General features: G+C 40.0%; 1 protein-coding gene across 14 annotated transcripts in view; it reads left to right on the top strand.

Annotated features, from left to right (window-relative positions):
- Positions 1 to 769: 769 nt before the first annotated feature.
- The window catches only part of lrp1bb (low density lipoprotein receptor-related protein 1Bb), a 253,729-nt gene continuing 241,948 nt past the window's right edge, over positions 770 to 12,550 (top strand). For all 14 annotated transcript variants that reach the window (XM_058083119.1, XM_058083121.1, XM_058083126.1 and 11 more), the window contains exon 1: positions 770 to 1,246. In XM_058083119.1, the coding sequence (XP_057939102.1) occupies positions 1,156 to 1,246 (91 nt within the window). In that variant the 5' untranslated portion in view covers positions 770 to 1,155. The remainder of the gene's footprint in view (positions 1,247 to 12,550) is intronic.

The raw sequence follows: 12,550 nt of genomic DNA, 5'->3' as shown, positions 1-12,550 counted from the left end.
AGAAATATTTGTTTTAAATAATAGAATGAACCGATGTCCTGCCTCACACAAAATGAATGCAATTTTGATTTCTGAAATGTTTCAGTTTGTTAAAGTGTTGTGAACGTCCTCTCAGCCACTGTAATATAGTTAATATTAATATTTAATATTAAATATATTAATAAAAAATATATATTTATATATATATATATATATTTAGGGCGGCACGGCGGTCTAGTGGTTAGTGCGCAGACCTCACAGCTAGGAGACCACGGTTCAATTCCACCTCGGGCATCTCTGTGTGGAGTTTGCATGTTCTCCCTGTGCATGCGTGGGTTTTCTCCGGGTACTCTGGTTTCCTCCCACATTCCAAAAACATGCTAGGTTAATTGGCGACTCCAAATTGTCCATAGGTATGAATGTGAGTGTGAATGATTGTTTGTCTATATGTGCCCTGTGATTGGCTGGCGACCAGTCCAGGGTGTACCCCGCCTCTCGCCCGAAGACAGCTGGGATAGGCTCAGCACCCCCCGCGACCCTCGTGAGGAAAAAGCGGTAGAAAATGAATGAATGAATATATATATTTAATATAGTTAATATAGTTTAATATATATATACAGTATCATCCAACCTTAAAAGTGTCTCATATCATATTTGCCCTCTTATGGTACGTGAATTCTATATTTATGTGAGTGGAAATAATGCTAAAGTGAAAACTGAGGTTGAAAGTGAGAGAGAATGACTCCATCCTCTTTCCTGAGTTGGAATGCATTGCCAGTGAGCATCCCGTCTAAGCAGACTGGCACCCAACACTGTCTAACCGATATGTGATGAATCTCAAGGCGAGCTGCGCCACATTGACGACATTTAATCGTTGAGAAAAGACAGCAATCCCACTCAATCTCCATCCTTCTCCAATCCCACCCCTCCTTTCCTCTCTCTCGCATCCTCTCTCATCTGTGCCGCCTGGTCTGCTGGCTGCACAAAGCCGTATGCATGCGTCGGGAAGCGGGGGGCGCGCTGCACCGGTTCCGCTGGACATCACCGAATAACCGCGCTTGACAACCGCGTGGTGGAGGAGACTGGAGGGGGGGGAGAGAGACTGGACCTGGGCCAGGAGCAAGAAGCAGGACCAGGAGACGCACCGTGGCTCCTGATAACCCGCTCTCCGAAAACATGTCCGAGTTGTTTCTTATCGCCTTCTTAGCCCTTTTCTCGGGATTATTTCCACGCACCGAGCCCTCGGCAGTATCGGATGAGCACAAAGGTAAGAGAGAACCCGGCAGGGGTAGTGCCGTCAGCGAAACTTGCTACTGTCAACTGTGCACAGTGCCGCTACATAAGCACTTATTGTGAACATGTGTGGTGCCTAAATTGCCACATGTATGGATGATGAGAGTTGATCATTCTTTCATGCAGGGAGGAAATAGTGCATCTTTCTTTTGTCATCACCCAGCATGTCACTGTGCGTCACAGCCATCCGATCAGCCAAATAATAGCCTGGTAGTAACACACATCCATACCCTGATTTCTTGCGCATTTTCCCCGAACTACGGAGTGTGTATGCTATAGTACAGTGCAGCAGGTGAACATGTGCAATTTAGCGTTTTTCTATCTCCTGGATGTTGGCTCACAATGGATGTGACTATTAATGTACAATATGATACCTGGATATGGGAGTTTTTCCCCATTTGTATGCATGGAGAACATTATATATGGCGATAATTCTACATTTATATGTGTACACCACCAAAGAGTATTCCATTTAAAAGTAAACCTTGCATGCTTCACAAATAATGAAATAATTGTACTAGAACCCCTGAGGGTACTTTGAAAAAAAGTATTGAAGAATTTGAAGTTTACTAAACGGGTATTTTTTGGGTCATAAGGACACAAAACCGAAGAATCCAGAAAAAGTTAAATTAAATTAAGTTTAGGAATGTATATGTAATTTGCATTTATCTTTATCATAATCCCAAAATAGAGCACTTCACAATGATAGTTCTTTTATTTGTAATTACAAATAATTTGTACTTATCTGCATTTTCATTTCCAAATGTTTCCAACAAGACCACTATAGATGAGCACTGTTTATGGGCAGTAATAAATATTTATTTTTTATTATTAGGCAGATCGGAAAACAGATACAAATCCAAATATTCCAAAACCACTGCTTTAAATAATATTGTCATTTAATGGGGGGAGGGGGGCAGTATAAGAGTAACACAAAACCAAAACTAATGACTTAGCAGACCCCCTTCAATTAAGGCTTAAATTTGTCATATGTAGAATATAAATGAATATTAAAAAATCTATGATCTGTAGAGGAGAACACATTAAAATGCATAATTGCTTCTGGAGTGTCCATGCTGTTGAAAGTGTTAAATTACAGCCTGTTCTCATGAGATATGACAGAAAATCAATGTATAATATAAATGCAGGAGATCCCACGAAACTTCAATTGACATTAAATCGTCAGTCTTTAAAGACAGAGCAAATATATTTTAAACTGGTGAAGATTTGATATAGATATAATTATATTTCTGATGGAATCATTTCAATTTATAGTATGCACTGTCATGCAACAGTCACCTGAATCAGAGAACAAAAGTAACACACACACAAACCAAACCATCCATTGTCTGTTGGAGTTAATGATGTAATGACCTGTGTTGCCCTCCAGCCTGCAGGTCACATTTATCAGAGTTTTTCCATTTTCTAACAATATCAAGACTACCTTTACCTGTCCTAAATCCCCCCTTCAAGTCAGGGTGATAAAAAAAGAGCAGTTTTTTTGTGTGTGTGGTTTTCCTGGGGTGAAAGAAAGTAAAATAAAATGCTGTTTACCTCTCTTACTGTGCATGAAATGAAAAGATGAAAACTGCTCCATCCCTGAGGACGTTCGACTCTGAGAAGGGAAATAAGAGCACCTCGTTGAAATTTCACAAAATGCTGTTGGAGTTTTATTTATTTTTTGTTATCGCTGGAGTGTTGAGATTTATTAGTGTAGCTGGAATCAAGGTGAAGAATTACATGCCATCTTGTTGTCTCCTCTGGGCCAATGCGACAATACAGTATGTAAACTGTTAAGTTTTATAGATATACTGTATTTTCATCACAAACACAAATATGTAAGTGCATTTTGTTCTGCACCTGCACAAAGGAAGCATCAAGGTTGTCTTGTTCCATTGCGTAACCACTGAAAATATATGTGAGTGTTGTCTAAATGGGCCGTAATGATAATGGCTTGCAACACCAAAGCTTCTTGTCAGCCTAATTAGTTTGATAATAATTTGCTTTGTGGTAGCAGCTATTGTTACGTTGAATGCCAAGTGGTGAGCTTGTGGTTTGTCCTGCATGTATTTTGAAGTATTTTAAGAGCTCATTCATATAATTGTGTTGTCTGTGGAGAGTGTTTTTTTTTTCATACATAAAAGCAATAAATTTGATATGCAATACACCTCTGCACCAGATAAGTATCAACTTGTAAAAAAGCTCAAGGATGTTTGAAATTCATACTCGATTGTAGCGCAGGACACATGTTGGGAAGACAATACACAAGAGACAATAGAATAAGCAGCTAATTTGGGGGGAAGTATCACATCATGGTTGCTAGGGTCCCGATGATGTCATCTAATTTGCATGATTGACCATGATGCATGTCATATTTTAGAAAAGCAAGCATCAGCATTTCAGTTTTTTCTCGTTACATTATTCCTTTTTGCTTTTTTTTCAATTTTTGCTGTTATTTTTGTATTGTGACACGGGCCTGTCAAAATAAAAAAGCAGCCTTTCACGCTTTGGACACCCCTGGTTTACGTATTCCGCTGACAGAAAAGTGTCTCCAAGCTCTTGTCTTCTTTGTAGGGATAATGAATTTGACATAGTAACTTCAGGCTTTTCAGAAACGAAACTGATAACCTTTTTTTAACTATTATTTTTTTTTATTTTGATTTACATGTTGAAGGAATGAATGTTGAAGAAAACATACATTTAATTTAGATTTTTAGTTTGTGCATATCTGGATGTAAGAATGACTGTAGATTTGTCCTAACCAAAAATGACATCACCACGATTAACCTCCACAAATGGAGGCTGCACGGTGAGTGAGTGCTTAGCACCTTGGCCTCACAACTAGGAGACCCGAGTTCAATTCCACTATTGGCCATCTCTGTGTGGAGTTTGCATGTTCTCCCCGTGCATTTCTCCGCTTTTCCTCCCACATTCCAAAAACATGCTAGGTTAATTGGCGACTCCAAATTGTCCATAGGTATGAATGTGAGTGTGAATGGTTGTTTGTCTATATGTGCCCTGTGATTGGCTGGTGACCAGTCCAGGGTGTACCCTGCCTCTCGCCCGAAGACAGCTGGGATAGGCTCCAGCAACACTGCGGCCCTCGTGAGGATATGCGGTAGAAAATGAATGAATGAATGTATGTAAAAATGGTGGCTGCTCAGAACTGTGACATCTTCAACAATGGTATAGGGCTCGATTGTCCAACGCCATCATTTCCATGATGAATGCACTGATCGTTTTAGCCCTTGTCTCTTTCAAATGCTGTGGTGATAGGAACAAGCCCCAGGTGTTGTCGCAATGCGCTTTTCAAGTTGCTAATAAACTTTGATATATTGAAGCTCCATGTTTTTTTTTCCCTCATTGCAAATTATTGACGTGAAACATCTTCCTCTGAAAAAAGAAGAAATCACACTTAATTGACGGCATGTTTGTTTACAAGTGAGTTTGCACACGTCACAGGCAGCAGGAAAGGACATTTGCATATCCTAACTCACCTACAGCACAGTACACGTAATCTCACTTCATTGGCGCATTAAAAAAAAAAAAAATTACCAGTATGATGTCATAATTCTTGATATCAAGCACCCCTTCTTGGCACTTCTTAGCGCTACTCATGACTCCCACATGTGAAAGACCGCACCGTACGCTATTCTTCACACTTCTATACCTCACCTTTCACTATTGTGGTAATGCACACTGCCAGGGCTTGTGGAGGTGCTCTGCATGTCTGGATCTCCACACCGGCTGAAAATACATAACCTTTCATAACTGCTTGAGTTGAATTACTGAGTAAATGGATGATGCAAGAAATGCTTCTTGTCTTGCAGAGTTACAATGCACCTCACCACCTAAGAGGTAGCGCCAGAACCATTTGTGGCGGTACAAATGAATGAAAGGAGAACATGAGAATTATGTTGTACTGTTGGAACTCAAGCAGAATGTGAGTGACCATGTGGATGAATGAGAATATTCACAGGCATAGATTGTATAGCTCTTGTGCTATTTTATAAAGTAGGTAGGCAGATAATGAGGCGGTAAACACATCATACTTGATTCATGGCATTGACATTGATACATGGCATTCAACGTACTTGCATACTACAATTTACATACAAATACTTGCATTATATATTGATGACTGCGGAACCTTGTCCTGAAAATTAAAACAATAATGAGGTTTTCCACTTATAGACGAATGAGGAAAGCAATGTTTTTTGTATATCAGATAGAAAAGAAACTATGAGCAGTAATTTCACCCTTTTTAAACCAACTTCCTCCTGCAGCATCAACGTCAGTGCACTTGTGCAGCCTTTGTGTACAAGTAACAACTCTTTTGATTATTTTGATAGTCGACAAGTCATCAGCTACTGAAACGATTAATCTGCTAGTCATTATTGCTCTTATTTTGCCCCGGGCTATTAAATTTATAGTTTTTTTTGGCTCACGCTAACAAGGACACATTCCTTCATTGAAAAATAGGCTTTTTTTTAACCATTGCTGCTTATTATGATACAAATTGAAGTGAAAGGCAAGGACAGTCAAGGTGTATTTGGTTTGACATTCATGGTGTACTATTTTTTTGCACATGTGTATTATTGCTGTTATGACAGGTTAATTGCCCTCAGAGGATGAATAAAATACATCAATCTATCTATAAAAACTAATTACTGCACAATTTTACAGCTATAACATACACCAAGGACACATGCAGTTGCATCTACATGGGGCTACATGCCATATTCATGTGCTCCTTTTCTGTGTAACATTGTAACATCGATATTTGGGATCATTGAACAGTTAGGAAATTCATTCATTCATTCATTCATTCATTTTCTACCGCTTTTTCCTCACGAGGGTCGCGGGGGTGCTGGAGCCTATCCCAGCTGTCTTCGGGCGAGAGGCGGGGTACACCCTGGACTGGTCGCCAGCCAATCACAGGGCACATATAGACAAACAACCATTCACACTCACATTCATACCTATGGACAATTTGGAGTCACCAATTAACCTAGCATGTTTTTGGAATGTGGGAGGAAACCGGAGAACATGCAAACTCCACACAGAGATGGCCGAGGGTGGAATTGAACCCTGGTCTCCTAGCTGTGAGGTCTGCGCGCTAACCACATGACCGCCGTGCCGCCCCAGCTAGGAAATGTCTTAATTTAACATCTATTAGATAACAAGTAATGAGCCAAAGCCAAGGCACTCTTGGCTAAGCAACCTATCGAGATTTTTGCATCGCTACAATACAGGGATTGCATTTGTAATATTCCTACATACTGTATGTGCGTTGACCTGGGTGATGACGTCACTATGCGTCACTACTACTGGACTGTAGACTACCGTCTAAAAGCGTACAAAACACACATTGTCCCCTTAAATGTCATTTAAACTGACCAAAAGAAGAAGAGAACCAACTGTCTTTCATAGGTCCATTACAACTCCCATGATCACCACATACTGGTGGTGATGATGATCGCATCGTGACCGTCAAACTCACCACACCCTGCCAAGGGTTCGGTCCCAAATTGACCACACCGCGCCACCACGGTGAGACATTTTTGGAGGCTTAGTCACGCTCACAAAGACAGAACAGGCTTGTTCTGATTGGTGCAGTGGGGGCGGTTCTGATCGCGCTGGGGATTGGGGTTTTAAAGCTTTTTCATTGATATAGGTCGATACCAATCTGCTGTGGCCGATCAGAGCACCCCTAATATATATATTATATATATATATATATTAATATATAGCATCAGGCAAAATGATCTGACATATTTGAGGGTTAAATATAAGGCACATAAAGTAAAGAAACAAAAAAGTGTTTTTATTTTTGAAAAGTACATATAATCCCATTTTTTGTTTCATTGTTTTAAACATGAAATCAGTTCTGGCGGTGCGATTTTCGTTTCAATGCAGATCCAGTCGCTCTGAAGTTGAAAACCCATAACAAGATCGGGTTTCGAGCTGGTACGAGAGATCATGTCTACCAAGATGTAAGTGCAAACGGAACGCTCATTGTGTTGCAGTTACAGATTTGTTTGTTTTGATAAACGTTTCCACAATGAAAACGCGATGCTCACCAGTCCAATTCATGGCAGCAACTGAAAAAGAAACAAAAAACAATGGCATTATAAAGGAACAAAGCAAAATGGTATTATATGAAAAAAATGGCATTTGAAAATAAAAACACTTTTCTGTTTCTTTTGTTTATTTGCCTTTTATTTAACTTACACATGTGTCAGATTATTTTGTCTGACCCTGTATATTTATAAATATATGTTGCCAGGTATGACTATTGGGTCACATAGTCCAGTGCTAATACAGCACTGATATTTTTTAATGTGTTCACTGTATTTGATGCAGAGGTCTTGTTGCCATTTTTTTCCCTTCATTGAGCTGAGTATAGTGTTACATGTTTTGCAGAACCCCTGAGTTTTGTTGACCTTTAAAGGTTTGGCTTCTTCTGTTTTACATATTTCTCTGGGACGCATTAACACAAAATGAACCCTATTGCCAAAGCCTCCTTTGTGGCTCGTGTTTCCGTCCACATCCTGGTCTAACTGGGCGGCATTGGTGTCTGCCTCAGCAAATGTGTTCCACAGGGCGGACGTTTTTCTTTGGCCTATGGCTGGAGAATCCACACGTGGATACCAGTTAGTGTAGAGTAAATAGAAAGTGAAAGATGAGGTCTGCATGAAAGGAAGGGTGGTCTGGAAGAAAAAGGTGGTATAAAAACACGAGTCAGCACCTTCATTTGTGTTTACCATCGGGGGAAACCATTGATTGATATTGTTATTGGCATTTGTGTCATGCACGTCCAATGGCCGCTGCTTCAGGTGCTCTTCGACTGTTACTTCACAAGCTTGTTTTGGCTCGGAAACCAGACGAGTCGTCAGAAAAGGTCTGACAGCTGCTAACACGGAAAATGTAAATGAGCACACGAAGAAGCAAACCTCAGTGTTTAGAGTTTTTCTCCAAAAAGCACATTAAACATTTTACTAGCCATTACTGGTTTTCTGAGGTTGTCTGAGGCAAGTGCTTAGTCAGCATTTGGGCAGTTCTTTTGGTCTTTTATACACTTTGAAACGACATTAAAAAGGCTGACAGTTCTGTTCAATGGTGTCAGCTAAGTGTTGCTGTCGCCGGGCTCTTACATCAATCACAGGCCAAGAGGTGAAGTATGGCCTCAAGCTGCAGGACGGTGCAGTGGACCAGCCCCCCCACCCCCCACCCCTGCTGCCGATGCACACCCCACTTAAAATGCCAGAGCTTGTCTCTTGAACAAAGTTCCTAAGTGAAGTCATTGGATTTTCATCGTGTGCCATTGAATCTCACCTCACAGATCAAATAGATTACAACTGAATCAGCAATAGATCTGCTCACGTTATGAACATCTTGGAGTGGAAACTGACACACGGCATTGATTACCCATTGAAGGAAGGGCGACATTTTCAAACCACATAAGTCTGATGTGTTGATGTCCTCGGAGGACACAATAATGTGTCTACCAGAGGGTCCATATTACATTTTCCTAAAGTGATACTTAATTGAAAATTTGAATAATGACTCCATAAGTTTCCCGCCGAGAATCCTGGCTACTCAAGTTAAACCGAAGAGGCAGGCTTGGTCATATACTGAAAGGGCTGGTAGAAATAATAAAAAAGGAGTATATAAATTATGAATGGAGGAAAGCTCAGCTGCTTTATTGCTGGATATTCTAATGAGAATAGGGCTTGTAAGGGCAGTGGTAAAATAAAGCCGTCATGAGTTGAGTGAGTTTGAGGTCATTAGTGGGTGATGGATATAGTTCAGTGCATCATAAAATGAAAAGTAAGGGTGACGTAATGAGTTTTGGGAAATGGGGAAAACTTGTGCACATGCTCAGCACCAGCTGCTTAAACACAGATGAAGTCATAAAAGCAGTCGAGTAGTGAGCATTTGCACGGATCAGCTCAACTGTAAAGGTTAAAATTAGTATGCAGCTTTTTTTGCAGAGGCACTGCAAGGTACGTATTTTTCTTTTTTTTGGGGGGGGGGGGGGGGGGGCAGGCAACCAATACAGTGATTTATTCCTGAAAGGAGTTTTCTACTTGCATGTAAATGTACCAACTTGTAATTTATTTGTGTGAGTTTTTTTTTTTTCTCGCCTTCAAGGTGCAAAGTCATGGCTTTGGGTATGCTGATGGGCGCCAAGGTTGACTTGGAAAAGGTTTGACAAAAAAAAAAAAAAATCTTTCAAGCGCGATTTCCAAGGGTGGAAAATGTGCATGGGTTTGAAGTCTGTCTGTCAGTCAGTTTGAAAGGGTTGAAAGGGTGGGGGTAGGGGCAACACCCTGAAGACAAGTCACCATATTACACTGTGTTCTCACCATGCTCAGGTACATCCCGCTGTGTCCAAACCCACCAATAGAAAACACCACTGCATGTTTATTTAGCATATTTGGCTGCAATATGGCACAGACTTCACATGTTTTCCAAATGTCTAAAATAACAAAAGCTTTTCACCAGCATGGGTGGCGTTGCCATGGGAATTTTTATGGAGCAGTGATTTATTCGTATCGGAGCCTGGAGCATTAACTTGGCTGTTTTACCATTTAACCCTACGTTTGACGAGTTTACCTTTTATTGCTGTAGCCCGTTGTCTCTTCTTGCGAAAGGACAGATTTTTTTGTGATTGATTATCTGGCTTGTTGACATGCTGCTGGCTGACCTACATCATTTTCAAGAAGCTGTTGTGCTGCATTCACACGTCATGAGTGACAGCTCCACACTGGAAATAATACTGTGTTACTGTCAAGGGCTGTCAGTTTACATTTTAAATATATTTGAAATATATATGAGATGGGTGAAGGGGATTTTTTTTTCAGCTTGACAGTTCAGTTCATGAGAATATAACATAATACAATTCCAATTTAGAGTTTTTTCAATTTGTCAAATAACTTCCTAGGTACATCGCAGCTTGTTGATGGAGTGACAGAAAAATGCCTTTATTTTAAAAAAAAAAAAAGGGGGATTCGCCACAATTTACAAAATATTAGGGCACAGGGGGCTGGCATGAGCTGTCCCACTATGCTCACTTGACACCAGGAACCGCAATATTAATTAAAATATTTTATTTTATATGACTTTCAAGCATCACAATTCCATTGAACTTGGTGAATTTAACCCCTAATTACCTAATGGCATGTGTGACTACATCTTCCTTAATCGCAAGAGCAGGCATTAAAGTTTGTTGAAGATTTATTAGCAATGTGTGCAAAGGCTAACATCCCATCCCATCCTCAGGGGGGGTCCTCCACACTGGGGGCTGTGTCGGGTCTGCTGAAGGGGTGCCATCCTTGGGTCCCTTCGACCCGGCCGGCTGGGGGTTCCTCCCTTTGATGTGGGGGTCCGCCTGTCTGTCGGAGTCTGGGGGGCCCGGGTGCTGGTCCCCCGATGGCACGGCCTGCGGCTCCTCCCAGTGTGGACGGCCCCAAAGGTGGCGTTTCCTCAGTGCCATGCCATGTCTCCCTACTGTGTGTTATTGTGTGTGTGATTGTGATTGTGTGTGTGTCTAGTATGGAGGGTGGGAGGGAGGGGCTTTCTTTGTAATTGTTTTTGCTTTTAATTGTGGTAATTGTTTTTATTTCTGTAAAGCAATTTGTGTTGCATGTCTTTGCAGGAAAAGTGCTCTACAAGTTGATTTGAAAAAAGTTGATAAGAAAAGTTTCTTATCAATAAATAAATGTGCTTTACAATTTGAGTATATTTCATTATATGGCTTAAGGTTTGTAGCTTTTTATGCTGAATTTAAATTTGATATTGTTTTGTATCGTCATATCTTGATATATGCTAAGGTCCATATCATCCAACCATACTTTACATCCATAAATACAAACTAACTGCAGTTGTAAACCATCATCATGTCTGTCAGAGGTGCATATGTTCCACATTTTCTTGATCGTATATCTGGTATACATGAATGCATTAGTAACACTAACAACACTGAACATTATTTTTCATCTCATGCAAACCAACTGAAGACGCTAAGGATGACCAAAGGACGGATCACAGCACACTGTAAAAACACTGAATAGTTTAACAAGATTAAAAAACAAAAACTGAAAATAAATGGAAAAGTCATAATTTTAGGAGAAAAATATCACACAAATTTGACAAGAATAAAGTCAAAATATTAAGGACAAATACATTTTGAGAAATACTCAATTGGGGAAATACTCAGATTCTGTAGTACCATTGTCATTATATCATTATTGTTTGTTGAAGATTTTATAGTAATGTGTGCAGACACCCCTTTAGAAAATTAGCTAGGCTACATCAATTACTGGGCTTTATGCAGTTTTGTATGAAGTGTAATACAGTATCTGTAACTTATTGTGAGTGCCTTTTAAGAAGCAAGGTGTGAAATACAAGTGTAAGGATGACTATGGGGTGTTATTTTATACTATAGCTACAGGGCTCTAATATTAGTAAATGTATTGGGAGGTCATAAACAAGTTTTTATGCTGTAACTACGAAAATAGTAAATTTATTAATCCTACATCATAATTAACTTCCTGCAGTCTGGTCTGGAATGAAAAAAAAGGGACGACTGTAACAGCAAAAGTTCATTTAACAGATATAAGATGCATCACAGCTAAATATTGATTTAAATTAAAAGTGCAACAAATAAAAAACGAGTTGCATCACGTCATTATTGAAATAAAATGAACATTTGTAGACATAACTAATAGGTAAAAATGCCGATGGCAATAAGACCGAATGACGCTGTCAGAATCCTAGCTGGGGACTCTCTCTCCCAGCTGCCACCTGGCACAGGCCGAAGGCTTGTGGCTCCATCATGCATTCTTGGCCCAGAAAACTTGAAAACACAGGGAGGGATTCATCTATCCCCCAACGAGATTCATTCAGCAGACAAACCTAAAGCCTGTTGGGGATGCTGCGCAGTGTTTCTTTTAAAAAAAACAAATGAAGCATGTGGCAATTACCGACAATAAGCAATTGAGTTGTTTCTATTCCCTAATTTGAATCAAACTGAAGTCCATGGAGCTGAACATTTGTGTTTGCTTCTTGGATTGCTGTTCAAATATAACCAGCAAACTAAAAGATGCAGTTTGGATGAATTAATCCACACTTAATTAATCAAAAGCTGTATACATAGAACTCATTAAACTAATAAATATGCAAACTTGTATGCTGTCTTGTATCAACATTTGACAGTATCCGGGCTTCAGACTTGGTTTGTGGGTTTTCCCCAAGTACTCCGGTTTCCTCC

This window comes from Doryrhamphus excisus, chromosome 9 (assembly GCF_030265055.1).
Source record: "Doryrhamphus excisus isolate RoL2022-K1 chromosome 9, RoL_Dexc_1.0, whole genome shotgun sequence".
Taxonomy (NCBI): domain Eukaryota; kingdom Metazoa; phylum Chordata; class Actinopteri; order Syngnathiformes; family Syngnathidae; genus Doryrhamphus; species Doryrhamphus excisus.
The sequence above is the reverse complement of the archived record's forward strand: the minus strand, read 5'-3'. Positions and strand labels throughout refer to the sequence as shown.